Source organism: Dasypus novemcinctus, unplaced genomic scaffold, assembly GCF_030445035.2.
Source record: "Dasypus novemcinctus isolate mDasNov1 unplaced genomic scaffold, mDasNov1.1.hap2 scaffold_124, whole genome shotgun sequence".
Classification (NCBI taxonomy): domain Eukaryota; kingdom Metazoa; phylum Chordata; class Mammalia; order Cingulata; family Dasypodidae; genus Dasypus; species Dasypus novemcinctus.
The window spans coordinates 1,507,244-1,535,209 of NW_026688150.1; the positions used below are offsets into that span (position 1 = coordinate 1,507,244).

The 27,966-nt window shown below is 46.3% G+C and overlaps 1 protein-coding gene across 3 annotated transcripts; it reads right to left on the minus strand.

Moving 5' to 3' along the window:
* Positions 1-347: 347 nt before the first annotated feature.
* On the minus strand, positions 348-26,121 carry LOC101420844 (cytochrome P450 4F2-like). Of its 3 annotated transcripts, XM_058292580.2 has the most exons (13): positions 25,946-26,116; positions 24,601-24,799; positions 22,399-22,543; positions 19,678-19,731; positions 19,459-19,586; positions 17,490-17,611; positions 16,449-16,719; positions 15,886-15,952; positions 15,573-15,702; positions 3,772-3,905; positions 3,611-3,675; positions 3,363-3,445; positions 2,691-2,950 (listed from the first exon to the last, which is right to left on the minus strand). In XM_058292580.2, the coding sequence occupies exons 2-13, from the start codon at positions 24,796-24,798 to the stop codon at positions 2,752-2,754; spliced, it is 1,596 nt and encodes a 531-aa protein (XP_058148563.1). In that variant the 5' UTR covers position 24,799; positions 25,946-26,116; the 3' UTR covers positions 2,691-2,751. The 3 variants fall into 3 exon arrangements, with proteins under 3 accessions (XP_058148561.1, XP_058148562.1, XP_058148563.1); XM_058292578.2 differs by lacking the exon at positions 3,363-3,445 and having other exon boundaries at positions 348-2,950; positions 25,946-26,121; XM_058292579.2 differs by lacking the exon at positions 3,363-3,445 and having other exon boundaries at positions 348-2,950; positions 24,601-24,829; positions 25,946-26,121.
* Positions 26,122-27,966: the final 1,845 nt, after the last annotated feature.

The window sequence follows — 27,966 nt, forward strand, 5'->3', positions numbered from 1 at the left end:
AAAGTGTTTTCTCAACAGTATTGTTTCGACCACGTACCCGACGATCACCCATGTTCATCTGTTCCCCCCAACCCTCCCCCCAATTCCTTGGGCCATCTGACCCATCCCCCCATCCTTAGTCCCCCTCAAGCGTGAAAAGCCCTGCCCAATAGTATCCCTGTGCCCCCATCTTCTTCTTGTTTCCTTTAATAGCAATTCAGTTTATTTGGATTAACCTTCCAACACTTTTAAAACAGCTCTAGAAGATGGATACTTTTGCAATCTTCTTAAGTGAATAAATGACCTGAAAATACAAAATGGAATGATGAAGACAGTACTCAATTGAAAGTAGATACCTAGAGATAAAATAAATATGAATTATTCTTTTACTCTGGGGGCATTTCTCTTTTCAGGGACAAGATGGCCTCATGGTAAAGGGGATAGGGAATTCAAATTGCAGGAATGTTACAAGGAGAGGAATCAAAGGAGACCCTGCTCACACAAGCGGACATCTGACAGGGCTGCACCCCGTGTGAGAGCAAACTCAAGTAAAGGAGTCCCTCTCAAGAGCATTTACACTTTGAGATTAAGTTGCTGTAGTCATTTTGGTTACCCATAGCCTTGGACTTCATTTAACATGAATGAGCTCCAGCATGGTTCCAAAGACTACTCTCTTGAAAAAGATAGCTTCCTCAAATTCTACAAATATTATCCAAATTTGACAGTCAATATGCAAAGACACCAGCTACACAAGGAAAGTGACACCATGAATAACAACCAGCAAAACCAACAGACAAAATGACAGATACACAAGGACTTCAGATATTGCAGTGATCAGACACACATTATAAAATAACTAGGCTTGTTCTCTTTAAATAAAGATAGTAACAAATTAACCTAGTAACCATAAAAGCATGGGAAAGAACTCCGTGGTGCAAAGAGACAGGGAATATTAGGAGAACAGGAAGGAGTCGAAGGTGCCTGGGAAGTCTTGATGGAGAGAAGTTCAGCTAGAAAGATGAATTTTAGGGTCAGCTGTGGCTCAGTGATGAAGACACCCTTGGGCAATGAAAAGAGAACATTTGTAACAGGATATTAATCTGAGATATTAACTGAAGCTTCTATGACATCACCACACCATTGTACTTCCAGGTGCTCCCACCGCTTTCAGAAACAATCATTCCCCATCTGCACAGCCCTCAAAGGGGGAGAGCTGATTCAATGAACACAAAGATCAAAAGTCTTGCCTTTGAGTTCCAAGACACTCTTAAAATGCATAACAGAGATACCAGTCTTCAGAGAGATCATGCTTGTATTTACAAGAGACAAGCTTTCTGAAAGAGAAAGGAATAGTAGTCACATTCGTTTATTTTTTTTTTAAAGAGTTACTTTTTATTTTATTTCTCTCCCCTTCCCCTCCTCCTTGTGGTCTGCTCTCTGTATCCATTCACTCTGTGTTCTTCTGTGTCCGCTTGTGTTCTTGTCAATGGCACCAGGTATCTGTGTCTCTTTTTGTTGCATCATCTTACCGCGTCAGCTTTCCACATACGCAGTGCCACTCCCGGGCAGGCTGCACTTTTTTTGTGGTGGGTGGTTCTCCTTACCAGGTGCACTCCTTGTGCATGGGGTTCCCCTGTGTGGGGGACACCCCTGCGTGGCATGGCACTCCATGCATGCATCACCACTACGCATGCACCAGCTCACCACATGGCTCAGGAGGATCTGAATTTGAACCCTGGATGTCCCATGTGGTAGGCTGATGCTCTATCAGTTGAGCCAAATCTGCTTCCCACATTTATTTACTTTTTACCTGCACCAGGAAATACTTTAAGCCATTTACATTTAGTCACTGGTATAACCTAAGTCCTTTTGCTGGCCTCCTTTTACATTTGAGGAAACTGAGGTACAGAGAGGGGAATTCACTTGCATAAGCAGAGGTGAGATGTGAAGACAATCATTTCACAGAACATGTTCCATTTTCACTTTTGTTTTGGGGGTTTCACGATGACTGTCTGGGGTCAAACAAGAACGTCCTCCCCACACCACACACCAAGATGAGAGAGGTTAGCCTGTGATGGAATGAAAGAACCCAGAGTTGAAAGGTGGGGATGCACCCTGCTGCTAGGGTTTAGAAGACCAATTGGTACACAATGGGACTCAGCTGGTATCTCTTCTCAAGGCTGCCTGAGCATCATCAGAGGACCAGGAGAGAAAAGGGAGATTACCTGAAGGGAGGAGAAGGGGACCACTGATGGGATGGCTAGAAGGGGGCAGTCACAAGTGTCCTTGCATGGGCCATTGGCAACATAAGGAGGGAACTGTGAGTCGTGGACTGGGTGTGGCTGCAGCCTTCTACCCTGTGTTCTAGTCAGGCCAGATGCCTTTGTGGCCCAGAGAAAAGGATCTGCTATTACAAGAGCTCCTCTCCCTCGACTCAGAACCTCAAGCTGTCCCCTTAAATCCATCCTTAACCCTGGACCTTTTCCTGCTCAAACACCACCACGGCTCCCTCTGGCCCACAGGAGAATGTCGGTGATTGGGCTCTTAAAGAACTCACCATCATGGTGGGGCCTCTGAGGTCAGCCTGAAAGACAATAAAGGTCTTAGACAATAAAGACAGCAGCCCCACTTCCAAACTGCCACCATCATCCCCTGGATACACTCAGTCTCCAAAGGCCGTCTGCTGAACCACAGTGAGGTCTGACCAGAGATGACAGCAAAGTTTTAATCCAGGGAATCTACAAGGCGAATGGGTGGGGTCAGGGATGGGGTCTAAGGCCCTTTGTCGATGCATCCAGTAGGACCTGCGCTCAGTGGCTCCACCCGCAGCCAAAGTCCATCCTCCGTGCGCAGGATCACCTCCGGCTTCCTCTGGGGCTCTGTCTTGCCTGGCAGGACGCGGAAGCGCAGCAGCGTGAGCGCCAGGGCCACCTTCATCTCGGACATGGCGAACGTCTGCCCAATGCAGTTCCTGCGGACGGGATCAGGAATTGGACTGTGCCCAGGACTCCCATTTGGGCCGCCATCATTCCTGGACCTCGTCTACTACTCCAACCTTCTCCCACATCAGCCTGAGCAATAGAGCAGTGGACATTAATCATGCATAGGAACCCCGTGTGACTATGTCCTCAGAGTTGGCTCAGACTCCAAACCCCATTCAGACCAGCAGATGTGCAGGAGGGGACTCTGAGAAGGCCAGGGACCTCTCCTTGGACCTCACTCAGCTTCTTCAGTCACTGTCCATCCTCCCAGGGAGGGGAAAGAGGGGCATTAGAAAGCCGGCCACCTGGAACCTCCTCTTCCCCCACAATCAGGTCTAGACGCAATCCCAGACCCCAGTCACCCTTCTCCTGCTCCCCACCCCAGACGCCCACTGGCCTCACCTGGGCCCTGCTGAGAAGGGAATAAAAGCCAGAGGTGACCTCTTCTGGGTGTTTTCTGGGTTGAAGCGGAAGGGGTCATAGACCTGGGGCAGATGAGGCAGGACAGCTAAGGTTATTCTCCCAGGACACCATGCTCTTGAGAGGCAGATGTGTGTAGGGTGGGGGAGGTGGGTCTGGTTTCCCGGGGCAAGACTCTGCACCATCCCCTCAGGTCCCTGGACGTGAAATCACTGGGGAAGGGGCAGCACCTCAGGATTTGGCCAGACTGTCGGGTTGTGATGCGTCCCGAAAATACTGATTAGGCAGTTTACACCTGTGGAAGAGGAGGGAACAGTCAGGACCAGGGCCCCCAATGCCTAAGGAAACCAGCTCCCTGCCCAAGGGTCCCCATCCGTGTCACTGTGGATACCTTTGGGGATCACCAGGCCGTCCGGGAGCACCACGTCCTGGGTATAGCGGCGGAAGATGTGGGTGACTGGGGGATGCAGCCGCAGACTCTCCTTGATGCACATGGTCAGGAAGGGCAAATGGGCCAGGTCGTCCCTGTTGAGATCCCCCCACAATTGACCAGGGAGCAAAGACAGACTCCCCCAGCTCCAACTTGCCCCATGAGACGCTTTCATTGCCTCTCTCTAGCTCTGACTCTCTATAACAAAACAAATCCCTGATAGATCAGAAACTTGAGGATCAGAAAAATAATATCAGAAAATGCCAGAGGAAATTTAGACAGCTAGTTTTAGAATCTTCTAAACAAAACCAACACGCAGAAACCAGCCATGAAAATTTGCATGAAAATAGTATATTTATATTCTGCATGGTAAGAAAACAAAACCAAAGGACGATTGAATAAGAAAATAAGCACAGCCAATGGTTTACTCTTATTTCACATTTATGAGAGATACAATCTAATGCAATTAGACAAGGAAAAAAGAAGACTACAGTAATTTAAAATATAGGAGGAAAGGTATTGTCGTTGGCTGATAATGTCTTTATTTTCAGAAAGCACAAAAGAACCCACTGGAAAATTTTCATAAACACTGAGAATTCAGTAAAGGGGTGAATTATTTAGCCCTTCTTTTTGTGTAACTCTTTAACATTTCAATGGCTATAAAGACAAATGGTTCAAATTTTGAAAACTACAAAAGAGCACCACTAGGACCCAGCAATACCAACTTCCCCTACCCACACATTATCCAAGATATTAATTCTTTGTGTATTCTTCCAGCATTACATTTCTGCATTTTAAAAAATTATATAGTGGCATACTACATTCACACTACTTTGAATCTCTTTCTTCTAAAAGTGTACCAATTTCTTCTTGCACATCTCCTGAGACTTGTGTCAAAATAAGGCCTCCTATTTCCCCATGGTTTCTTCTAGAAGTTTTAAGACTTCTTTTTTAAATACAATCACTGGGTTTGGTTACCGTTTGTTTGTTTGTTTGTTTTTAACAATTCATTGTTTCATGTGGACATTATCTTGTTAGAAGATCTGAGAAGCAGATTGAATGTTTTTCTTGATTGCTCTCCAGTTCTCCCAAGAAGTTTTATTAAACGATCCACATTTTCCCCACTGATATAAGTGCCATCTTTAGTATTTTCTAAGTTAATGTAAATATATATATGTCATTAACTTTTCTATAAAAAATAACAACCAGTTGGAAAACATAATAAAACACAGTAATCATAATAATATAAAATAACTGGATTAAATATAACAAGAAATATGAAAGCCCTTCATTCCAAATGAACTTGTAAATACTATCCTACTGGTATTGTGCAAAATATCAATAGAATATAATAATTGCCATAATAACAAGTGTCTAAGGGATAATTTAAAACTAGATACTTAAAATCTCTAGGCAGAAATCTCTTACTCCATTAAAAGTCATTAAGATTATTTGAATAAATGGAGATCCATTCATACTCTAGGACAGTCTGTGCTAATACCATGAAGTAATCATTATTCCACAAGACAATCACAAATTCAATTCAATCCTGTAAAAATCTAGTTGAATTATTTTAAGAACTTGATAAACTTTCTCTAAATTTTCTGAAAGAATGAAAGATCATGAAGAGCTAGGTCAATTTAAAACCAAAAAAAATCAAAGAAGGACATTTACTCCACTAGATATCAAAACCTATTGCAAAGCTGCTGTAACAAGAAAAAGAAGAGGGAAAAAAATAGTGTTTTCCTGCGCAAGAACAGGAAAATGGATTCATGACTAAGAACAGAGAGCTCAGAGACATGCACATAAATAGGTGAAAACTTAACATTGGGTAAAGTTCAACCCAATAAGACCTTGTGCATGGATGGATGCAGTGTTCAAACAACTGATAATACGGAAAATAATAGAACTAGACCATCATCTATTCCATATAGTACAGGTGGACTAGATACCTATCAAGAAAGGTAAAACTAAAAGTTAAAGAAGATAATGTGGGGAGCAATGTTGCTCAAGCAGTTGAATGCCCACTTCCACATGAGAGATATGGGTTTGGTTCCCGGTGCCACCTGAAGAAAAATAAAACAGACAATGGAAAAAAAACAACAATGAACAAACAGACAGTGAACCATCTCACAGGTGTGGGGAGAGGGGAAAAAGAAGATAATGTAAGACAATTTTGTGGCCTAGAGGTAGGAAACACTTCTTAAAATCCAAAAAGTACAAACTGCAAGACCAAATAAAATTTAGGAAAATGCATCAAAATTAAGGAAGTAATAGAAAATGCAATTGTTATGTTAATAATAAACATTAATAACAAAGAATATTTCTGTTATTTCTAAAAACAGACAACATAGACAAACTTAACAGCCAAATGTCCCTAAGTACTCAAGGAATTCTCTAAAATCAACAAAAGAAATAACAGCAAATCCAACAGAAAGATAGGCAATGGATATGAACTAGGAATTCATGGGAGTTCAAATATGAAAGTATGCTCAAAGTTAGTAATTATCAGAGAAATGATACATATAACATTATGTCATATTTATCTTCACGTAACTTATAAAATTGTGCTGAACAGAGTTTAAACTACAATATAAACTATAATCCATGCTTAGCAGTAATGCCCCAAAATGTATTCATCAATTGTAACAAATATACCACACTAATGAAGTGTGTAGTTAATGTTGGAAAATGTGGGAGGGGTTGTGAGCAAGACATATGAGAATTCCCTATATTTTGATGTAATATTTACATAATCGATGTATCTTTTTAAAAAAAAATAAAATTAAAAATACACTGGAGTTGTAAAACAGCAGATTTCAGGAGGCAGAAGAAAGGATTAGTGAGTTTGAAGACATGACCTCTGGGAAAAAATACAAAAGAACAGATGAAATAAAGAATGGAAAAAGGTGAACAAGGTCATAGGGAACTAAACAACATCAAGAGATGTGAAAACATATGTGTCCTGGGTATCCAAGAAGAAGAAGAAAAGGAAAAAGGGGTAGAAGGAATATTTTAAGAAATAATGGTAGAAAGTTTCCCAACCCTATTGAAGGACATAGATATCCCTGTCCAAGAAGCACAATGTACCCCCATCCAAATAAATCCAAAAAGACCAACTCAGAGACACATACCAATCAGAATGTCAAATGGCAGAGACAAAGAAAGAATTCTAAGAGCAGCAAGAGAAAAGCAATGCATAACATATAAAGGATAACCAATAAGATTAAGTGCCAATTTCTCATCAGAAGCACTAAAACAGTGGTATGATGTATTTAAGATACTGTAAGAGAAAAACTTCCAGCCAAGAATCTTATATCCAGCAAGTCTGTCTTTCAAACATGAGTCCGAGTTTAGAATATTCACAGATAACAAAAAAACTGGTGTTGAAGGAAACATGAAAGGGTGTGCCAGAGTCTGAAAAGAAAAGACAGGAGAGAGAGGGTTGGAAAACAATCTAGAAAAGAAGAGTATATCAGTAAAAGTAACTGAAAGTCTCAAAAGAGTGGTGAAAGTAAAATATTGCAGATAAAACCCAAGGGTTAAAATGGATGAAAGAAAACCTTTAGAATAATAACGCTGAATGTGAATGGCTTAAACTCCCCAATCAAAAGAAACAGACTACAGTTCCTTCCATTGCTAAAGTCACAATAATTCAGTAGTAGAATACCAGTAAGTCCACTCTAATCCATATTTTATTCCTCCATCCTGAGGACTCTGGGATGGCGATGTCCAATCCACCTCGAAATCAAGAGGGAGCTTAGATTTCACATGGGCGATGAATGGGATTCCCCTATTTGCAGCTGTAGCCTCTCCCTGTTCCCTGGTGTGGTGGTTGACAAGCCTACTCCCTGGTAGTGGACCTGGGTAAGTCCAACAATCCTGCTGAGGTTCAGGGCCCAGCTGGCCCGTGGCCAGTCCAGAGATTCAAGTCTCCTGAGCATACATCAGCACCAGCACCAATCAAAGGTTCAGTAAAAGGCACAGAGGAAATATGCATAGACAGGTCACATCTGAGTCCAACTCCATCACACTCAGGAACACAAATTGAAAAGGAGGGCCACTGCCAAGGCACTGAACTCCAGAGTCATCTATTAAGACTGTAGGACCTGTGTGCCTCCTTAGCCCTCAGAGCACCACTACCTGGGGTTGTGTCTACTTTGGCTGTCTCTGAGATCCTGCTGAGATATGCATAAGCAGGACCCCTATGATGATCTCCCAACCCTTTTTGAAGTCTATTAGACATATAAACTCTCTGTTTTTACCATTCACTCCTTATATACAAAATCTTTTTCTGGTTGCATCACTAGCTGGTGCTTGGTTGTAATACCTCAGCACCAGGGAGGCTTATCCCCAGGAATCATGTTCCATGCTGGGGAGAAGTTAATGCACTTATATGCTGGGGTTGGGTTAGAGAGTGGGTAGAAACTGCATCATTCATGTGGAGTCAGTGGCCACAAGAGATACTGAGGACAGGGAAAGGGAAGAAGAGGAGTGATATGGGGGCATTTTCAGGACTCGGAGTTGTCCTGAATGATATTGCAGGAACAGATGCAAGGCATTATATATTCTGCCATAACCCACTGAACGGTCTGGGTAGAGTGTAAACTACAATGTAAACTATGATCCATGCTGTGGAGCAGTGCTCCAATATGTATTCATCAAATGCAATGAATGTGCCACACTGATGAAAGAAGTTGTTGATGTGGGAGGAGTTGGGGGGAGAAGTAGGGGTATATGGGACCCTCTTTTATTTTTTAAGGTAACATTTTATGTGATCTATGTATCTTTTTCTGAAAAGACTATAATAATTTTAAAAAAGAAAAGAACAGACTGGTGGAATGGAAAAGAAAATATGAGGCACCTATATGATGTCTAACATACTTAACTTAGACCCAAAGACACCAACAGATTGAAAGTGAAAGGCTGGAAAAAGTTATTCTATGCATGCACTGAACAACAACAACAAAAAAGCAGGAGTAGCTATACTTCAATCATATGAAATAGACTTTACAAGACATTTATCTCCTGTAAGCATATCTTCCAGACTCTAGCTCTGTGATCATGCTCAGTTTCCTTAATTCATATCAGTGAGGTCAAGTAATATTTGCCCTTCAGTGCCTGGCTTGCTTCACTCAACATAAAGTCTTCAAGATTCAGATGATCCACTTAAGCACATCTCAGCAGGAATGCATAGACTGACAAAGTAAATATTACCAAAAACAGCAAGTCTTCTGAGGTCTCTGAAGATATCCAGACACTATATACAGAGCAGACAGCTCAGGAATTTGGTGCCCTGCCAGTGGGCCCTACTTTGGAATTTACATTCTCTATTGTGATAGAGTAGGACTCAGTTGTGCTTTCCCTACATATGGTTCTGCTGACCCTCTATCTGAACCTACAGTTAGTACTAGAGTTGATAGTTATATGTCCACGAGACTTAAATCTTTGGTCTGTCCATGGGCCAATTGGGCCCTGAATCTCAACAGACTTGCATCACCTACTCTACAGTTCATTGGAGTCACCCAGGACAACTAACAAGGAGAAGATGACTGACAACAACCATCTCAAGGAACAGAGAGAGCATGTAACTGCAAGCAAGAAAGCCCCATCCATCTGCCACATGGTACCTAAGCCCCTGCTCAATTAGAGGTGAAGTGGGCATCACCATCACAGAACTCTTAGGACTGGGGAACACACAATGGACTAGAGTAGACATACAGTTGGTCTACTTTAGATTTGTGATCCAAGGAATGGAGGAACTTTTTATCATGGGTGTGGAGGCAGTGACTACTGGAGTTTCTGAGGGGAGAGAGGAGGGGAAATAGTGTAATTTAGGAGCATTTTTGGGACTTGGGAATTATTCTGAATGATATTTCAATGGCAGATACAAGCCATTGTATATCATATAATAATTTGCAACAATTTGCAGGAAAGAGTGTAAACTATAGTATTCACATAGTGGCAATGCCCCAGATGAGTTCATCAATTGTGACAAATGTACCACATTAATGAAGGTTGTTGCTGATGTGGGAAAATGTGGGAGTGCTAGGGAGTGGGGCATATGGAAACCCCATATATTTTTTGTGTAATCTAAGTTTCTTTTTAAATAAATAAATATGTGTCCTTTTAAAAAGACATTTGTAATGCACAATCTGAGAAGGAAGTCAGGCAAACAATTCCATTTACAACAGAGACTAAAAGAAATAATATTTAGGAATAAACTTATTCAGGATGTAAAGCACTTGTATTCAGAAAATTATGGTGCATTGTTAAAAGAAATCAAAAATGGCCTAAGTAATTGGAGGAACATCCCATGCTCATGGATTGGAAAACTAAATATCATTAAGATGACAATTTTGCCCAAATACCCAAATTGATATACAGAGTCAATGCAAACCTGATAAAAAATTCCCCCAGCATATTTTAAATAAGTGGAAAACACAATTATCGAAATTATTTCGAAGTGTAAGGGGACCCCAAATAGCCAGAAACATATTTAGAAAGAAAAACAAGGTTGGAGGACTCACACATGCAAAGTTTAAATTATATTACCCAGGGAAGGCAACTTGGTCCAATGGATAGGGCATCCACCTGCCACATGGGAGGTCCACGGTTCAAACCCTGGGCCTCCTTGACTTGTGTGGAGCTGGTTCATGCACAGTCCTGATGCAAGCAAGGAATGCCATGCCACACAGGGGTGTCCCCCGCCTAGGGGAGCCCCATGCACAAGGAGTGTGCCACATAAGGAGAGCCGCTCAGCATGAAAGAAAAGGGCAGCCTGCCCAAGAATGGCCCTGCACACATGGAGAGCTGACACAAAAAGATGATGCAACAAAAAGAAACACAGATTCCCGGTGCTGCTGATAAGGATGGAAACGGTTGCAGAAGAACACTCAGCGAATGGACACAGAGAGCAGACATCGGGGGGGGGGGCGGGGGAGAGAAATAAATAAATAAATAGATAGATAAATAAATAAATAAATTATATTACTCAGCTACAGTGTAAAAACATCATGGTATTGACCTGAAGACAGACACATAGACCAAAGGAACCAAATTGATAGCTCATGGCTACAACTGCAAGCAGGAGAATTGCATCCATCATCCATGTGGAATCTAAGGCCCCTCTTGAGGTAGAGGGGGACTGGACATAACCATCTCAGGGTCCACAAGATGGAGGAATAGAGAATGGATTAGAGTGGACTTACTGGTGTTTCCTGGGGAACAATTGTGAATAGTATGGGAAGAAATTGTAATATTGATGTGGAGAAAGTGGCCACGGTAGCTGCTGATGGTAATAAGAGGGAAGAAGAGATATGATGTGGGCACATTTTCAGGATTTGGAGTTGTCCTAGGTGGTGCTGCAGGGATGGGTGCTGGACGTTGTGTGTCCTGCCATGGCCCACTGTCTGGACTGGGGGAGAGTGTGGACTGCAATGTGGACCACTGTCCATGTGGTGCAGCGGTGCTCCAGAATGTATCTGCCAGGTGCAGTGGATGTGCCTCGATGATGGAAGAGGCTGTTGATCTGGGAGAGGTGGGGGGGGGTGGGGGGGTTATATGGGGACATCATATTTTTCAATGTAACATTTAAAAGAAAGAAAGAAAGAAAGAAAGAAAGAAAGAAAGAAAGAAAGAAAGAAAGAAAGAAAGAAAGAAAGAAAGAAAGAAAGAAAGAAAGAAAGAAAGAAAGAAAGAAAGAAAGAAAGAAAGAAAGAAAGAAAGAAGAAAGAGAAATAGACCCTCACATCTAGGGACAAGTGACTTTTGACAACCCTGTCAAACCCACCCAGGTCGGGTAGAAAGTCCATTCACAAAAGATGCTGGGAGAACTGGCTATCCAAAGCCAAAAGAAAGAAAGAGGACCCCTATCCCACACCCTGTACAGAAATTAACTCTAAAAGGATGAAAGACCTACATGTAAAAGCAAGAACCACAGAGCTTCTAAAAGTAATGTAGGAAAACAGCTTCAAGACTTGGTGGTAGGTGATGGTTTCTTAAAGGAGATAAGGGAAGGGCTGAGAATGACAACTGAGATTTAATGTACGTAGAAGTTGTAATTAACTTCACTATAAAAGTGTGGAAATGTATAGAGTTGATGGTAACACATTATAGTAAGTAGCAACTGGTTTATATATGGGATTGTGTATGGAAAGGGTAGTCTAGGGATGTAAATGTCAATTGAAAGAAAGTGAGAGGATAATCTAGAGACTGGATATCACAGTGAACCAAGAGATGGATGAGAATTGATGGTACAGAGAGTTGTAAGAGTATCCTTTCTGAGCTAGAGCAGGTATACATAACTATTGCCCTGTGGAGGGAATGGGGAGAAGCATGGGAAAAATACAACTGGAGTGGCCTATGGACTGTGGTTAACAGCAATACTGTAATATTAAGGCTTATACGTCAAAGATATACTGTGTTGATAATGGGGCAATATGGAAAAAGTGTGTGAAATGTTCACTATAGACCATGGTTAGTGGTGATAGCCTGATGATATTATCTCACAATCTGTAACAAATGTTCCACCATGGTATGGTGTGTTGATGGAGTGATGGTATATGTGAATTCTGCACATGAGCATGATTGTTCAGCAAGTTCACAACTTCCGTAATAAAAATATTTTAAAAATAATAATAGGGTGTGTTGGGGGAAAAATACACCAAATGTAATGTATGGAGTATACTCAGTAGTAAGACTTTGAAGATATTCTTTTTTCATTTGTAGCAACTGTCTCACAACAAAGCAAGGTGTTGGTGGTGGGTTGTTTTATGGAACCCTGTATGATGTTATATTCATTTGCTTTTAAAGTCCACATCTTTTGCTACACACTTATTATTTATGTATACTCCTGTATGAATGATATAATAATAATATTAATAAGGTGCATTGGGGGTAAAACCACCAGCTGTAAAATACTTTGATTAGTAGTAATATTTTGAGGATGATGAATCTATCATGATGATTCATCATCCTCAAAATATTACTTCACATTTGTTAAAAAATGTTTTACAAGAATGCAAAGGATTGATGGAAGGGTAAGGTATGAGAGCCCTGTATGATGTTATGCAGGTTTTTTCCTAAGGTAACAACTTTTACTATACACTTATTGTTTATGTATGTTTATGTATGAGTGATAAACTTCAATAAATTTTGTAAATAAAAAAAAGCAAACAAGAAATCATAGTACTATACAACACAAACAGTGAAACCTACTATAAACCATGGACTATGGTTAATAGAACAATTATAGTAATATGATTTCATGATTGCAATAAATGCACCACACTAAAACAATTTGTTAATAATAGGGGGGCGTATGTAAACTGTGTTTTCTACAAACCTGTAACTTCTATAATGAAAAAGGGATAAATACAATTGAATCCATTAATGATTTCCCACAATGAGTCTCTGTTGCAATACACCATCTTTATCTCCTAAACTTGTCTGTCTCTCACACCACACACTTCAAAAGTATTTGGGAGACAACCAGCAAGATGGTGGCAGAGTAAGGATCACCTAAAATCAGCTCCTGCTACAGGGCAGTTAGCAAACCCCCACAGCTATCTGGAGCTAGCTGAAGCACCTGTTAGGGGGCTCCAGGAGACTAGAAGAGCATTCTGCCACATCCTTGAAGGAATGTAAGGAGCAGACAGCCCATCTGCAGAGAATACTCAATAGGAAGAGTGTTCCATGCCCTGGAGACCAGTGCCCAATATCCACTGGAGGCACAAGCTGCCTTGGGAGCTATGGATCTCACCATGCCTGAAACTGAAAACTCCAGTTCCCAAAAATGGGGAGGAAGAGATGGTTGAGCACCGCTTCAGCTGCAGAGGAGTAAATGCAGTGCACTAAAGCATAATCCTGAGAACAGCTAAAGTTTGAGCCTGTCCAAATCAGAAAGAGGCCAGGAGCCACCATCTTAACTCTGTGCCTGGCACGAGGGGAAATCATGGTGCTGCTGGGGCCGCCTTCTTTCCATCCAGGCCAGATGGAAGCTCTAGCCAAAGCCCCAGCCCCACCTCTGGTAGGAAGGAAGCTGGAAGGACCTGCGCCAGGCTCTCTGTGAAATTACCAGCCAATCCATGGAGGCCAGTGACTGTCCTACCTTGGCAGCATAAGCTGTCTGAGGAGCTATTCTGTGGCTGGAATTTGAAGCTCCATTTCCCACAAACAGGGGAGAAGGAGACAGTTGGTGCTGATTTTGGCTACTAATTAGTAGACTCAGTTGGCTAAGGAAAATCCCTAGGAAAAGCTGGGATGTGAATCTGTCCAAGTTAGAAAGAGGCCAGCCACCATTTTGACAACATCCCTAGCCTGAGGGGAAGCCATGCTGATAATCACAGTGACGATAGTAACCCATTTCTTTCACCCAGATCAGCCTGCAGCCCTAGCCTAGGATTCAGCCCCAACTCTGGCAGGGAGGAAGCTGGCAGAACCTGCACCAGCCTATCCAGGTAACTGCAGGTACATTTGGCTGGCACAGACTGAATAATCAGAAGTCTACCAGGGCTATTGCAGGCATCTTGGAATTGCACTGCATAGATTGCTGCCCACACCTGCATCTCCATCCCTGACCCAGGGAGGGGAGAAACAGGTGTGAAGCCTCATTAGGCTCTCTGACAAACTACTGTCTAGACCTGCACAACTTGGATTACTCCACACAGCTGTGACTCTGTCCTACCCCTGGCAAAGGAGAAAGTTGTAAGAAGCCTCATCAGTTCTAGGGGTAATGAGGACAGCTTGAGGTTCCAAAGTTTACAGCACCAACTACATCCTTGGCTCCTTCTGCAAAACCATCACGGGAGAAAAGGCAGGAAGCCCTAAACTACAAAAAGATTTGGACATCCCTGGTTTATGCAATTTGCTGGAATCCTTCCCTCTTTTCCTCTATCTCTCCCTTTCCCTCTCTAGTTGGCATTTGTCTTTTTGGCTGAAAGCACTGTACTCTTTGGCCTAAAGCACCTAAATGACTACTGATAAAAAAGATCTTAGTTGAGATGGTTTCTCCACTCCACCACCACCCTAGGTGTTCCTTAATTTCTCTTAGCCCTAAACCAGCCCATGTGAGCTGGGAGTCTCTTGAAATGGGAATGTTCTCACACCAGTCTGGGAGTGCCTGGAAGGTACAACTTGAGACTTGATCATGCCTGGACCAGACGGAGGCTGTGAGCAGAGGTGGGGTGAGTACAATTCAAGGCAGATGGGTGATGGAGGATTTCCTCAGCAAGAGATGGAAAGTTCTTACCCATAGGTGTCTTCAAAGAATGCCTGGGCCACACAATAGAGTAGGAATTATGTGGCAGTAGAAGAGAAAATATTCAGGAGAGCAAAGATATTCAGAAAACCATGGTTTCAAGGAAGAAAAGCAAGGGAGGAAAGGAGAAGCTCATTAACTGACCATGTCCTAACCAGCATCTGCCCTTACATTTTGCTGCTAACTCTCACAGATCCCTGGGGATTGAAGATTAGTCCCATGTTAGAGGAAGAAACTCAGTCTTGGAGAGAAGACATAACCCATTTTCATAAATCAGAAAATTAACAGGAGGTTGAGGATTCGAAGTCAGATCTTTCTCACCCAAAACCTGGACCATTTCCATTGAGACCCAGGTTGCGTACCATGGCCTGTCACTGGGCTCTCCTCCTAGTCACACTAATCAATAATGGAAGAATCAACCAAAAGATCTTCTTCTGTCCCCATCTGGAGAGCAGAGGCAATGAGAGGGACTTAGGGACAGGTCATGAGAACATGCACTCACCATTCAATCTCCTCTGAATGGCGGTCCCTCAGGAGCTCTTGCACCTCCTGCCGGCAGCGCTCCTGGTACTCTGGGTGTTTTGCGAGGTTGTACAGGGCCCAGGAGAGGCCACTGGCCGTGGAGTCATGGCCTGAGGGGAACAGTCAGGTGGGCTTGAACCTCTGGATTGATTAAACACCAGAGGGCAGGCAGCTCCTTGCCATGGAGTCCTTAAGGAAGACAGTGCAGGATAGAGTGGTCCAGGGTCCACCCACCAAGACTTTGGACTGGAGAGTCGCCTATGGCTACCATGATCCCAGGCTGGGACTCTCACCTGCAAACATGAAGGTGTCAGCCTCTGCTCGGATGTCCTCATCTGATAGTTCTTTCCCATCCTCATCCTGAAGAGATTGCAAGACTCCAGAATCACTCCAGCTCTGAGAGCCTCCCACCCTAACCAAGACATTGTCTGAAGAGCCATCATCCATTCAGAAACTCAAGCACACCCTGCACTCTTAGAACCTCCCTTCCCCACCATCCCCATAGCCCCCACCCTACAATCCACCTCGCTGTTGTCCTTGTCTCTTGTTTTGACACTAATGGAAATAATCAATGCTCCATAAATATTTTCCCATCTCTGCATAATGAGAGCTTTCTAAGGAAAAAAAAGCCTAGCAATCTGGGGTATGAGATGATATACTGGTAATGTGCATTGAAAGTTACACATTGCCTTCCCCAAGAGACATTTGCTCACCTTATAAGATACTGAATCCCCCACTTTCTCAAACACCTCGCATGGCTCACAAGTGCCCTCTGGACTGAATCCGAGTTCTTTGGTCTAACAATTGAGATCAAGGTCCTGCCTACATCTTGAATTCAGATCCCAAGGGAGCTCACCTTGGCCAGCAGGAGTACATCGATGAAGTCCAAAGTTTTGGTTCTGGCCTTTGCCATGAGGAACTCATCAGCAGCCTTATCAGGGAGGGTTCGGCGCCGCTCCTGGATGACAGCATTTGTGAAGTCGTGCACCAAGTGGCAGGCCCTGTGGAAGCGCCGCCCGTAAGAAGTGAGGCGGTACAGCAAGTCCTTGTGCAGGAAGATCTGCTCTTTCCGTTTCGCCACAAGTGCACTGAGCTCCAAGATATTGGTGATGTATTCACTGGGCTTCCTGGAGGAGGAGGACATAAAGGGAAGCAACAACTTAACACCCATGAAGGCCAAGGAGCATCTCCAAACAAAACCTGGGAGCTACCTCCTACCAGGAACCTGAGCATCCAGGAAAAGTTTTCCCCAGAGATACATGGTGGGGATGACTCAGGAGGTGTGCCTCTCCAGACTTTCTTCTCTCCCTGCAACCACATATCAGTGAGCTACCTCTCAGTCCTCATGTCCTCAGGGCAGAGCTTGGACTACATGACTATCTCTCCCTTCCTGACCAATAACCATCATGCATGCTCCTTCTCCTCCCCCAAACTCTCCATCCATCTCAGGCATCATCTTCCCAATGGATCCATTGGCCCAGCCCTCTCTATTGTCTCTTTATGTCCAATGCCAACACAACAGTCAAAATCAGACCTACAAAGGAACAGATCTACAAAGCTTTACTCAGAACAATCCTCTTATCTACTCGTCCCCTTCCATAGCTTCTAAAGAAACGTAAGGATTAATTCCTACACTGTCGCCTGGATTATGAGAGTCCTTAAGATATAACTTCCCCAACCCCAATCCATGGTGCCTCATTGTCCTACTCTTCTAGCCCTCCTTGCCTTTATTCTAATATTTTCACTGCCTGGAACTTCCTCTCTTTCTCTCTCCCCTCCCTTGTCCTTCATTGCTCTGCTCTGACCTTCCTTCTCCAGGAAAGCCCTTTTCATTGCTATAATCACTCCTCTCTCTCTCCCCCACCTATTCCCTTGTGTGAATGGACCAAATTCTCACTCCTGGCAGTGGCTGTCGAAGCTGAAGATGCATTTCTGAAGACTGTCCAGCGTCATGAGGCTGGTGTGCTCAAACATGTCCAGACAGGAGCTGCCCTCCAAGACCAGGCGCTGCCACTTGGCCTGGCAAAAGAGAGGGAAAGAAATGGGGATGATCCCTATGTGCACCTCAGCCCACTTACCAGGTTGGAATCTACTCAGAACCCAGCCTGGTCCTTCACACCAGGCATCCACTTTCAGGGACAACCAGGCTTAAGTGGGAGTGGAAGGCGTCAGTGACAGGACATGAAGATTCCATGCCTGGGAGTCAGGAGACAAGGGTTCAAGCCACAATTTGGCATGCTGTGCTTGTATGTCCTCAATCAAATGAACATCTTCTTCTGGGTACCAGCTGTCAAATCTTGCATAAAAGTTAAGCTGATCTTCTGTGTCAGATAAAGGAGACCAGGTAACAGCTGAATGACTCTGGGCAAGGTCCTTAACCCCGCTGAGCCTCTGTTTAAACATTTCTGTTAGGGCAAAAATGATCATCTCTGCCTCATAGGGTTGAGAAAATTAAATTGGACAACATATATCTTAGAATGGCACAGTTTCTGATGCATAGTAAGTACTTAATAAATATTATCTTTCATTATGGCCATCATTATCATCCTTGTTATGGACTGATTAGAAAAATACCCCCTATGTTGAGAGAAGCAGTCCTTCATGGGCCCTACGAAGGAGTTTACATTCTTTCTGGAAATGCCAGGAATTCAAACACCTGGCACTCTTTACCTGAACCATTTCTCAGAATTGTGCTTGCAGCAAGCATCCTTGAGGGATGAGGTAATGCCTTCTCTTGGACCAAAATCAAGCATGCTTGTTCTTCCTATGCAAGTTGCAGATTCCCTAAAATTAGTGTTCCTACCCTCTAATGCAATGGTCTGCATGGCCAGGCATTGATTTAAGCATACCTGTGTCACCCTATGAGACTTGGGTGACTTGTGACTTGGGGAAAGAGTCAAAACCAACATGAAGCATACATTGTGCCATGAATAGCTAACTCCTTTGACTCTGACTCGAGTCTTGTGTGTTCTCGAAGAATCCATGAAAGAGTGACAAACTAAGTTATTGGATTACAAGTAGGGAAAATGACAGACAGATTACTCTATTTTTCCCCAATGTTTCATCTCACCCTATAGCCACACTCTGTGCAATGTGACTGCCAATTCTTCCACTAGGAAGTGGAGCTGACTTCCCCATCTTGTGATTCTAGGCTGGTCTTGTGACTTGATTTGTTTAATAGAATGCACTGAAAGTAAAGAATGATCATTCTAAACCTAGACTTCCAGAGGCATTTCAATTTTCTCTCAATGTCTTGGACCCTGCCTCTGCCATGTGTGCAAGCCTGGGCTGCCTGTTGAAGCATGAATGATATCAAGGAGAAAACTACCGTTCACCCAGCAGAGACTATTTTAGGTCAGCCTGAGTGAGCCAAGCCCCAAGCATATGTAAGAGGCAAGCTTGAACAATCATATCTGCTTACCAGAACCCCAGCTGATCACAGATGCATGAATGAACCCATCCACATCCAGTACAGCCAACCAACTCACCCATAGATTTCCAACAGTAATCAACTCTAATGTTTTAAATCAGAGTTTTGAAGTAGTTCCTCAGGAATAGCTTCTAGGCAGCATTCATCATTATCATCAACACTGTCTTAGGAGTCCAAGGATTCTGGTAGGGAGCCTAAAAACCAATGCCTTCTAATCACATATATGATTGAGGGGCATGTTTCCATGAAGTCATCTTGATCACCCTTCAGGGTGTAGATCATTATCACCATTTTCAGATAAGGAAACTGAGGCATACAGAGAAATAGCAATGGACTCGAAGCCACACAACAGGGCCAAGACTCCATTACAGATGTATCTGAAGTCCATTCCACCCAAAACCAGTTCCATCTGGGACCTCAGGTTCAAGGGACTCACGTGCATTATGTTCGTGCTCTTGTTGAAAATCTTCACATAGGGCTTCAGGATGTTGAAGTGGAAGGCGGGGGTCAGCATGCGACGGTGGCGGCTCCACTTGTCACCATTACTCATCACAAGTCCTTCCCCTAGTAGAGACAGCCATGGGCAATAGGTGAGGGCACCCCTTCTCCTGGCCCCCATGACTGTTCATAACCCCCCTTGCCTGCAATTACTCACCTAGCCAGGGCTTCGTGAACTGGTAGACGATCACGTCTTTGCGTGTAATGGCAGCTGACAGGTGAGATGGGTCATCAGGAGCCATGGAGGGTACAAGGGTGGGTCACAGGTGGCGGTTCTGCCCTCATTCCCACCAAACCCAGCATTGCAGGAGTGGAGCCATGCAGAGAGCAAGCAGAGAGCAGGGGGAGGCGAGGGGAACTAGACCAGGCTGCAGCCACAGACTACAGGAAAGACAGAACCCACAGACAAGCTCCAGCATGCTTAGACACACTGACATGGATCAACATGCCACAGCACAGCACAGCATGTCTCCTCTAATGGCCAACATATTTTGAAGCACCTGAGCACAGCCAACACTCTACAAAGAGCATCTTGTGAACCTAGGTCACCCCAAACACCTCAGCATTGTATGACAACTCCATATACGGACCGTGATATCTCACATGGCCACAACATGCATGGGACACACTAATATATCCATAACATAATACGACATATATCGACATGGGCTGGAGACAATCTAACTTGTCCTTTGCTTGCCCCACAGTCCTGCTCCAGACAAAATATTAATATGCTCTTGTTCATGTCCCCAAATGGACCAGAGGTGATCCAGGCATACCTTATACCTGCCTCACACATGATCCCAATAAGTTCACAGATATTTCCCAGCGTGATCCTGGGAACCAGACTCATTCCAGAATTGACCTCAGAAAAGACACAAATATCACTCAGACATGACCAAGAGGGGAAACAGACTCCCCTAAACAGCATCTCTGCCAAGACCTAGACAGACCTTGACATAACCTAAATATCCATGGCCACAGCTGAGCCCCAGACATGATGGAGAACATTTACACTTGATTCCAGGTGTAAGCACACACCAGAAGTGACCAGGTGTTGTTACACAGCAAACATCACATAGACATATCCACACAAGACCAGAAATGACTGGAGGTCTGACAGTTAAGGGCTCAAGTTGGCAGGGGCAGTGGCTCCTCCTGTCACTCACCCCTGTGTCACCCACCCAGCTGAAGGGAGCACAGAGACCATAGCAGCAGAAGACTGTGGCTGGCAGAATTTCTATATAGTGAAGAGGATGTGCTTAATGAAAGTGGGCAGAAGATGCAGATGACTGCGTGACATGGCTCTGACCCACCAAGGCCACACCTCCCCATAGATGCTCGCCAGACCCTGTGTATAGAGAAGACCCTTTTCCAAAATCAGAATCTGGGGAGGAACAAAGATGAATTCCAGACCTTTCCATGATGCTGCAGAGAAGCACCTGGAGTGCAGAGACCAAGACCTGAGCTCCAGGAGCGCAGCCAGCTGCTCGCCCTCCACACCAAGCCTCCTCGTGGATCACAGAGCCTGACACACAACAATTGCAGGGTCTCTAGGTACAGGAGCAGAAAGGTTTTTCTCCATTTGGTTCAAAAACATCACCCTCCCCACTGGATGGAACGTGGGAGAGTATGGGCTATGATGTGGACCATTGACCATGAGGTGCAGTGATGCCCAGAGATATACTTACCAAATGCAATGGATGTGTCATGATGATGGGAGAGAGTGTTGCTGTAGGGGGAGTGGTGGGATGGGGGCGGTGGGGTTGAATGGGACCTCATATTTTTTGAATGTAATATTTTTTTAAATGAATTTAAAAAATTAAAATAAAAAATAAAAATAAAATAAAAAAAAAGAAAAACATCACCCTGACCTTGGTTCTCCTCTCATCTCCATTTTTCCAAGAAGGAGATAGAGGTCGTGGTGATGAAGTCACTTGTACAGGGCCCTTCAAATAGCAAGTGGGGAGACTTAGACCCAAGAACAGCTGTGTCTGAATTCATGACCTAAGTTCTTAATATTCAAGTTGTTTTCTGCCCCCAAAAACAATAGCTCTCAGGGTCCCAAGTCCAAGAGTGGGAAATCAGAGTTGTGCAACTGGCTCAGGAATTGGTCCTGTGACTCAGACAGGACACTGAAAGTAAATCCAGGCCATTTGTGAAGATGGGAAATTGTCGGAGCTTTCCCATCAGAAGTGAGATTCTGGGATTCACTGTTTACACCACAAGGAAAGAGCTGCCTTGGAAGTAAGGCTGAGCCAGACAAAAGTGGAACTAAGAGATGGAGACAGATTCCTGATAACATCCTTTAAATTCTGGATCCAGCTGTGCCAGATGACAGTTGTTCCTGGAGTTTTCAGTCAATGGATATTGTTCCTTTGCTTAAACTCAGCAATAGGGGAGTCTAGGGTCCTGCCCAGAGTCACCCACTACCAGTGCCCACAGCAGCACCCTGCACCTGGCATAAAAGTTCCTACTTATTGTTCCAGACCCAGTTCCAGTCCCCTCTCCTCCAGGACGAATTCCAGCTTGCCCGGCAGAAGCCTGGCTCCTACCTCTGGGCTGGCCCAGCCCATCTCTGTCTCTCTGTCCCCATTCCTGACCACATAGGGTTGATGATCTCTCTCTCTAGATCCATCACCCCAATACTGGGGGTTCTTCCAGAACAGGGTTTTGGATTGAGGCCTCTTGGGACTAAAATGGCCCAGTGGGTCCACCGTGGGGCTGACAGTGAAATAAGGGGTTGCCGAAATAGAAAAATGGCTGAGAGAGAAGAGGGGAAGAGGGACCCCTGCAGAGGCCCTCAAAGCTTGGGATAAAGGATCTTAATAGCACTGAAGCCCCCACAGCATGATCACCACAAGCTCGGCATGGGTACCTGAGGTGTTGGTGACACACCGGATGAAGTCAGGGTGCCACAGAGTGACAACGGGAATGAGGGGCCCCCACCAGTTCACAAGACACTGGGGGTAGGTGGCCACATGCTTTTCCAGTATCTTCAAGCCCTGCTCTGTTGATTTGACCTGCAAACATTGGTGTGCAGTTACCTCCTAGGAGCAGCCGCCTACAGGTCTCCACCTCCCGAAACACTGCTCCAACCTCCTACGTTGGTGCAAACACTGTAGGGATTCTACAGTGATGGGGGGTGTCTGGTGTCTCTGAGGCCAGAAGGTCCTGGTATTTCAAGGTCTCAAGAACATGATCCAAGGCAGAGTTAGAAGACACGTTCTCCACCCACTGAGAGGCAGAGCTTGAGAGAAGACAGATTTTCTCAAGCTGGGAGAAGCTCCAACACAGCTGGTAGCCAGAAGGGGAGGTGGCTTGGGATGTGGGAGGGGGCAGGAGGGCTGATGTGGGAGGGGCCGTAATGAGGCGCACCGGGAAGGGGCATTGGAAAATGAATTGTGGGGAGAGCCCTTGGAGGAGTAGTCATGAGGAGGGGGAGGCCTCTGCAGGAAGATCTTAGTGGAGGCCCTGATGGTGGAGATCCCTCAGGGGAGAGACAGGGAGCGGGGTGGTGTAGAGATTTGCGTCAGGACAAACCATGGAGGAGGGCAGGTGGGGTGAGCTTGTGAAAGAGGTCCTGGAGGGAGAACCTGTATGGTGGTCACTCTGGTGTTCCTTCCCCAGGGCAGGATCTACAGATGGTGCACAATCCAGCCTTGGAAGCCCCCTCCCTCAGAACAGTCGGGAACTCATTCAGAACAGTACTCCCACCTGGACACCACCTGCCCACCAGAGTGGGTGCAGAGTATCTCCATGCATCTTCTCCCTGAACCTACAGACAAGTCCACCAAGGGGCCCTTCACAAATAAAGGCTGAGGCCACGTACCCTGCAGGGATGGGGCAGGGGTCCGTTTTGTTGATCCATCCTCCCCCGTCCCAGGGATGCCCCATTGTGCCTGATGCCCAGTCTTCTCCAAACAGGTGGACATGAGTCACTTTCACCTGTGTACCCTGTTGCCTGCTCCCCATGGGCCCTGCAGTGAAGATTCAATGTGCTAGGTGAAACTGGTCCAGAGAGGGAGAGTGACTAAGCTTAGGTCATAGAGCAAGAGGGATGGGAGGAGGGGAAGGGGCATTAAGTCCAGACTCTAAGGTCATGCAGGAGGTAGAATTGCAGTAATTTTATGACAATCCTGTGGCCTTAGGGAATTCCAAGGCCCGTAATTTCAGTGAACCTTCAGGAAGAGCTTGGACTCCTCACTTCTGTCCTGAACTTGGCTTGGAAAGCCCTTTCCCAAGTTGTAGCTCTTCTTTGGATGTTATGAGAGCTGGTCAGCTGTGTACACTCCAGAATTGGTCCAGAGGAGGGAGAGTTCCTCCCTTTGGCCTTGGATGACCCATGGAGGAGATGGTCAGCTGAACCTCTAGGACGTCAACATTTGTTGAACGCCTAGAGTGTACCAGCTCTTTGGCTGAGCACTGTGGACAGAGTACCTGCCCCCCCCCAACCAGCTTAATGGGAGAGAAAGATGATTAACAATCATCTAGATAATTAACCATTTAATACAAGTGGGAGCAGGGTCAAGTCTGAAGAGGTCAAGGCTTGGAATTCCAAGACAGCCTCTGAAAAGGGAAGTAGCCAACTTTTGTCCAGGTTGGGCAACGGGACACACTGGTAATTCTAGGGGGGCGGGCAAGATGAGAAGAGGAAGGTGCCTAGGAGGGGTGGGTGGGGCGACTCCCCCTCTAGCCCGGCTGTGCCCCCACGGTACAGAGAACGTTAGACTCTGCCATGGGGTGCCCTGAGAGCAGACACTGGGTTGTGCCCTGGGGAAGGCACAATACCCAGGGTATAGCCTGGGAGTAGAGCAGGTCATGGGCCCCATGCAGCCTGACCTGGGAGCCCCTGGGGGAGACAGGGTGCACTGATATGGGGAAGACAGTCAGGAAAGTGACCCCAAGCAGGCTGGGGGATAAGAATGAGAGAAAGGCCTTGGGGCATAGGGTACATGGAGGAGAGAGATGGACCTGCAGGGTGGGTGTCCTAGACTCTGCCAGATCCCCATCTCTCAGCTCCTTGAGCCCCATTCCTGACCCTTCGGGAAGTCCAGTCCTGGTTGTGGTCTCCACTCACCAGATCCAGGTGGCCCCAGAACCAGTTCCTCCTTGGGAGCTGTGGGAAGCATCGAAGGTGACGGCACTTGTCATAGAAGGCGTAGGACCAGGCCAGGGCACGGGCCAGGAGCCAGGAGGCCCCGATCAGCAGCAGGAGCAGCCACGGGGAGGGGGCTGTGGGCCCGGGTCCCAGCCAGGACAGGTTCAGGAGCTGCATCCTGCAGGGCAGCAGGCACAGAGGGTGAGCTCTGAGGGCGAGGAAAAGGGGTAGTGAGGGTGGACTTGGAGGGAGCAAAGGTGGTTCATAAAGTAGAGGCAGAGGTGGCAGACTTGGCCCAGTGGTTAGGACATCTGTCTACCACATGGGAGGTCCGCGGTTCAAACCCCGGGCCTCCTTGACCCGTGCAGAGCTGGCCCACGCGCAGAGCTGATGCGCACAAGGAGCGCCCTGCCACGCAGGGGTGTTCCCCACGGAGGGGAGCCCCACGCGCAGGGAGTGCACCCATAAGGAGAACCACCCAGCACGAAAGAAAGCACAGCCTGCCCAGGAATGGCGCCGCACACACAGAGAGCTGACACAACAAGATGACGCAACAAAAAGAAACAGTTTCCCATACCGCTGACAACAGAAGCAGACAAAGAAGATGCAGCAAACAGACAGGGCGAACAGACAACTGGGGTGGGGGGGGGGAAGGGGAGAGAAATAAATAAGTCCTTAAAAATAAATAAAAAGTAGAGGCAGGGGGCCAAGGAGGGGAGCAGCAGGACAAGGGAGGGGGTGGATGAAGAGGGAGAGAGATGGGGAGAAGGAGTGGAGAAGGTTGAGAGCTTGGATGGGGAGACAGAGGGAAATATGGAGGGGGACAGGGAAGAGGACAGTGATGGGACAGCAGTGGGAAGAAGGAAGGGAGCAGGTGGGGAGCAGGGATGGGGAGAGAGGGAGCTGGGGAGGGGGGCAAGGAAGAGGGGACTTACAGGGTTTGGGATGGGGATTGAGGAGGGGATCAGGGTGAAGGAGGCGAGCGCCTGAGCCAGGGCAGGAGGCTTAGAGGTGGGTGAGCACGGGGCTGAGAGAGGGAAGGGGGAGGCCCAGGGAAATTCAGGGGGCAGAGGCCAAGTGAGAGGAAGAGGAAAAGAAACAGAGAGACAGAGGGACACAAGAGAAATAAACAGAGAGGAAGAAAATGAGAGGTGAGTGATACCGAGAAAGAGCCTGCTGGGGTCCAGAAAGGCCAACCGAGGCAGCAGCCAGAGGGAGGACAGTGGGGGGCAGTTACCCGGTAACCACAATTTGATGCACCACCACCCTCACTTTCTCAGCGGGGACCCAGACAAAACCCCTCCCCAGACTTGTCACCCCGGACCTGGCAGAAGAGGCTTGTCCAGTGCGCCTGTCTCCTGCCTCCTCCTGAGATGTCTTTGTCCCTGGTCCCTGAGCTGAGTTAGGCTGCAAGCGGCAGGGCTAAACCAGCCAATCCCCACTGGCTGCCTGCCTCCTCCCTGCCTGGCCTCCTGACCAAAATAAGGGACTGGGAGAGGGACCGGGGGTTCAAAAGTGGTTAAGGCCCTGGCTCAGGGTCACAGTGTGGCCAGGGAAGCAGCGTTCAGCCCCTCCCACCACGTGTCAGAGGAATGAGCTGGAGGAGAAGGACAAAGGTCCCTGGGTCCCAAGTTTACATCCAGCCCTGTGCTGTCCAAGGCCAGGGTGCAGTGGGGAAAGCAGGCGTTCAGGGGACAGGGGAGCATCACAAGCCAAATCCCTTTCCCAAAACGCTCCCAGCATGTAGCCAGAGTCCACCAGGAATTGCAAGGTCCGTTTCCAGACGGTAAAACCTGTTAAGAATTAGACCCCGGTTAGAGCCGGTCCAGGAATAAAGAAAACAGGGATCAAATTCTGGGGATAAAAGACGCTGGTCAGGTTGGAAAAGCACACCTGGGGGCTGGGCTCAGGTTTGGGGACCCGAGAGGAGGATGGGGGGAAGTGGGGGTCAGTCTGGGAGGGACCGTGAGGGCATGTGGTCCAGGCAGCAGGGCACAGACCAGGGGCCCTGAGTGGAGACCCCATTCTGCCTTCTCCTTGCACTGAAGGTGGGCAGCACAGGCCCTCTCTGCGGCCTCTGTCTCCCCATCTGGGAAAGGGGTATGGGAGGGGGCCTTAGAGGGGGCAGAGGAGGGTGCCACAAGGAGGTGGGAAGGACCAGGAGCCTCAGAAAGAGGCAGAGAAGGAGAGGGGCTGGCAGCTAGGACTGGAGCTGCGGGTGTGCAGGGTGCTGTACTAAGGTAGCCTACTCTGTGCAGAGTGCTGTGCATAGCGTGCCTACTGTGTGCCGGGCATTCTTCATATAACACCACTGTGTGCCAGGCACTCTTCATGCCAGGCGCTCTACATAGTACACCTACCACGTGACATATGCACTACATAGAGCACCTACTGCCTCCAGCACTCTTTACAGAGCACCTACTCTGTGCCAAGCACTGTTCGCACAGCACCTACTGTGTGTTGGGCACTCTTCATAGAGTTTCTACTTGGTTCTAGGCACTCTACATACCATACCAACCATGTGCCAGACCCACTACCTAGAGCATTGAGTGTGTTCCAGACACTCATCACAGAACACCTACTGTGTCATGAACTCTTCATAGAGCACTTACTGTGTGCCGGATATTTTCATACAGCACCCACTGTATTCTCGGCACCCTACATAGTACATGAGCTGTGTTCCAGGCATTCAACATCGAGCACCGATTGTGTTCTACTAACTCTACGTAGAGCATTTACTGAGTTCTGGACGCTCTACATAGTACACCTACTGGTTCCAGGCAGCCTACATAGGGCACCTACTGTGTTCCAGACATTCTCCATAGAGAACGTACCGTGCTCTGTCACACCTCATAGATTGCTTAATGTGTACTGGGCAGTCTTCATGCTGGGCCCACTATGGACCGAGTTCTTACAGATACAACACCTACTGTGTGCAAGGCACTCTATAGCATACCTACTGTACATGAGGTGTTATATGTAGAGCAACTATAATGTGTTGGTCTCTATACAAAGAGAACCTACTGCATTCCAGGCACTCTTTGTAGAGCATCTACTGTGTCCTTGACTCTCTATAACATAGAGCACCTGTTGCTTTCCAGGCAGTCGTCATGGAGCACCTACTGTGTACTGGGCAGTCTGCACAATGTGCTTACTGTATGTTGAGTTTCTATACATACTGAAACTATAGAGTGCTGCACATTCTATATAGAGCAACAATGTGCTCTGAGAACTCTTCATAGAGCACACCTACTATGTGCCAGGCACCTACATAAAGTGTGCTTACTGAGTGCCAGGCAGGCTACACTGTCTGCTGATAGTGTGCTGATGACTCTGCATAGGGTG

What these genes read in the sequence shown, in the direction of transcription:
- LOC101420844 (XM_058292578.2), bottom strand. Translation starts at nt 24,798, where the DNA reads ATGCAGCTCCTGAACCTGTCCTGGCTGGGACCCGGGCCCACAGCCCCC. An exon ending in AGAGCACGAACATAATGCAC is followed by an intron (nt 17,612 to 19,458) that starts GTGAGTCCCTTG and finishes CTCTTTTGCCAG; the next exon opens with GCCAAGTGGCAGCGCCTGGT. An exon ending in ATGTACTCCTGCTGGCCAAG is followed by an intron (nt 15,953 to 16,448) that starts GTGAGCTCCCTT and finishes CAATCTCTTCAG; the next exon opens with GATGAGGATGGGAAAGAACT.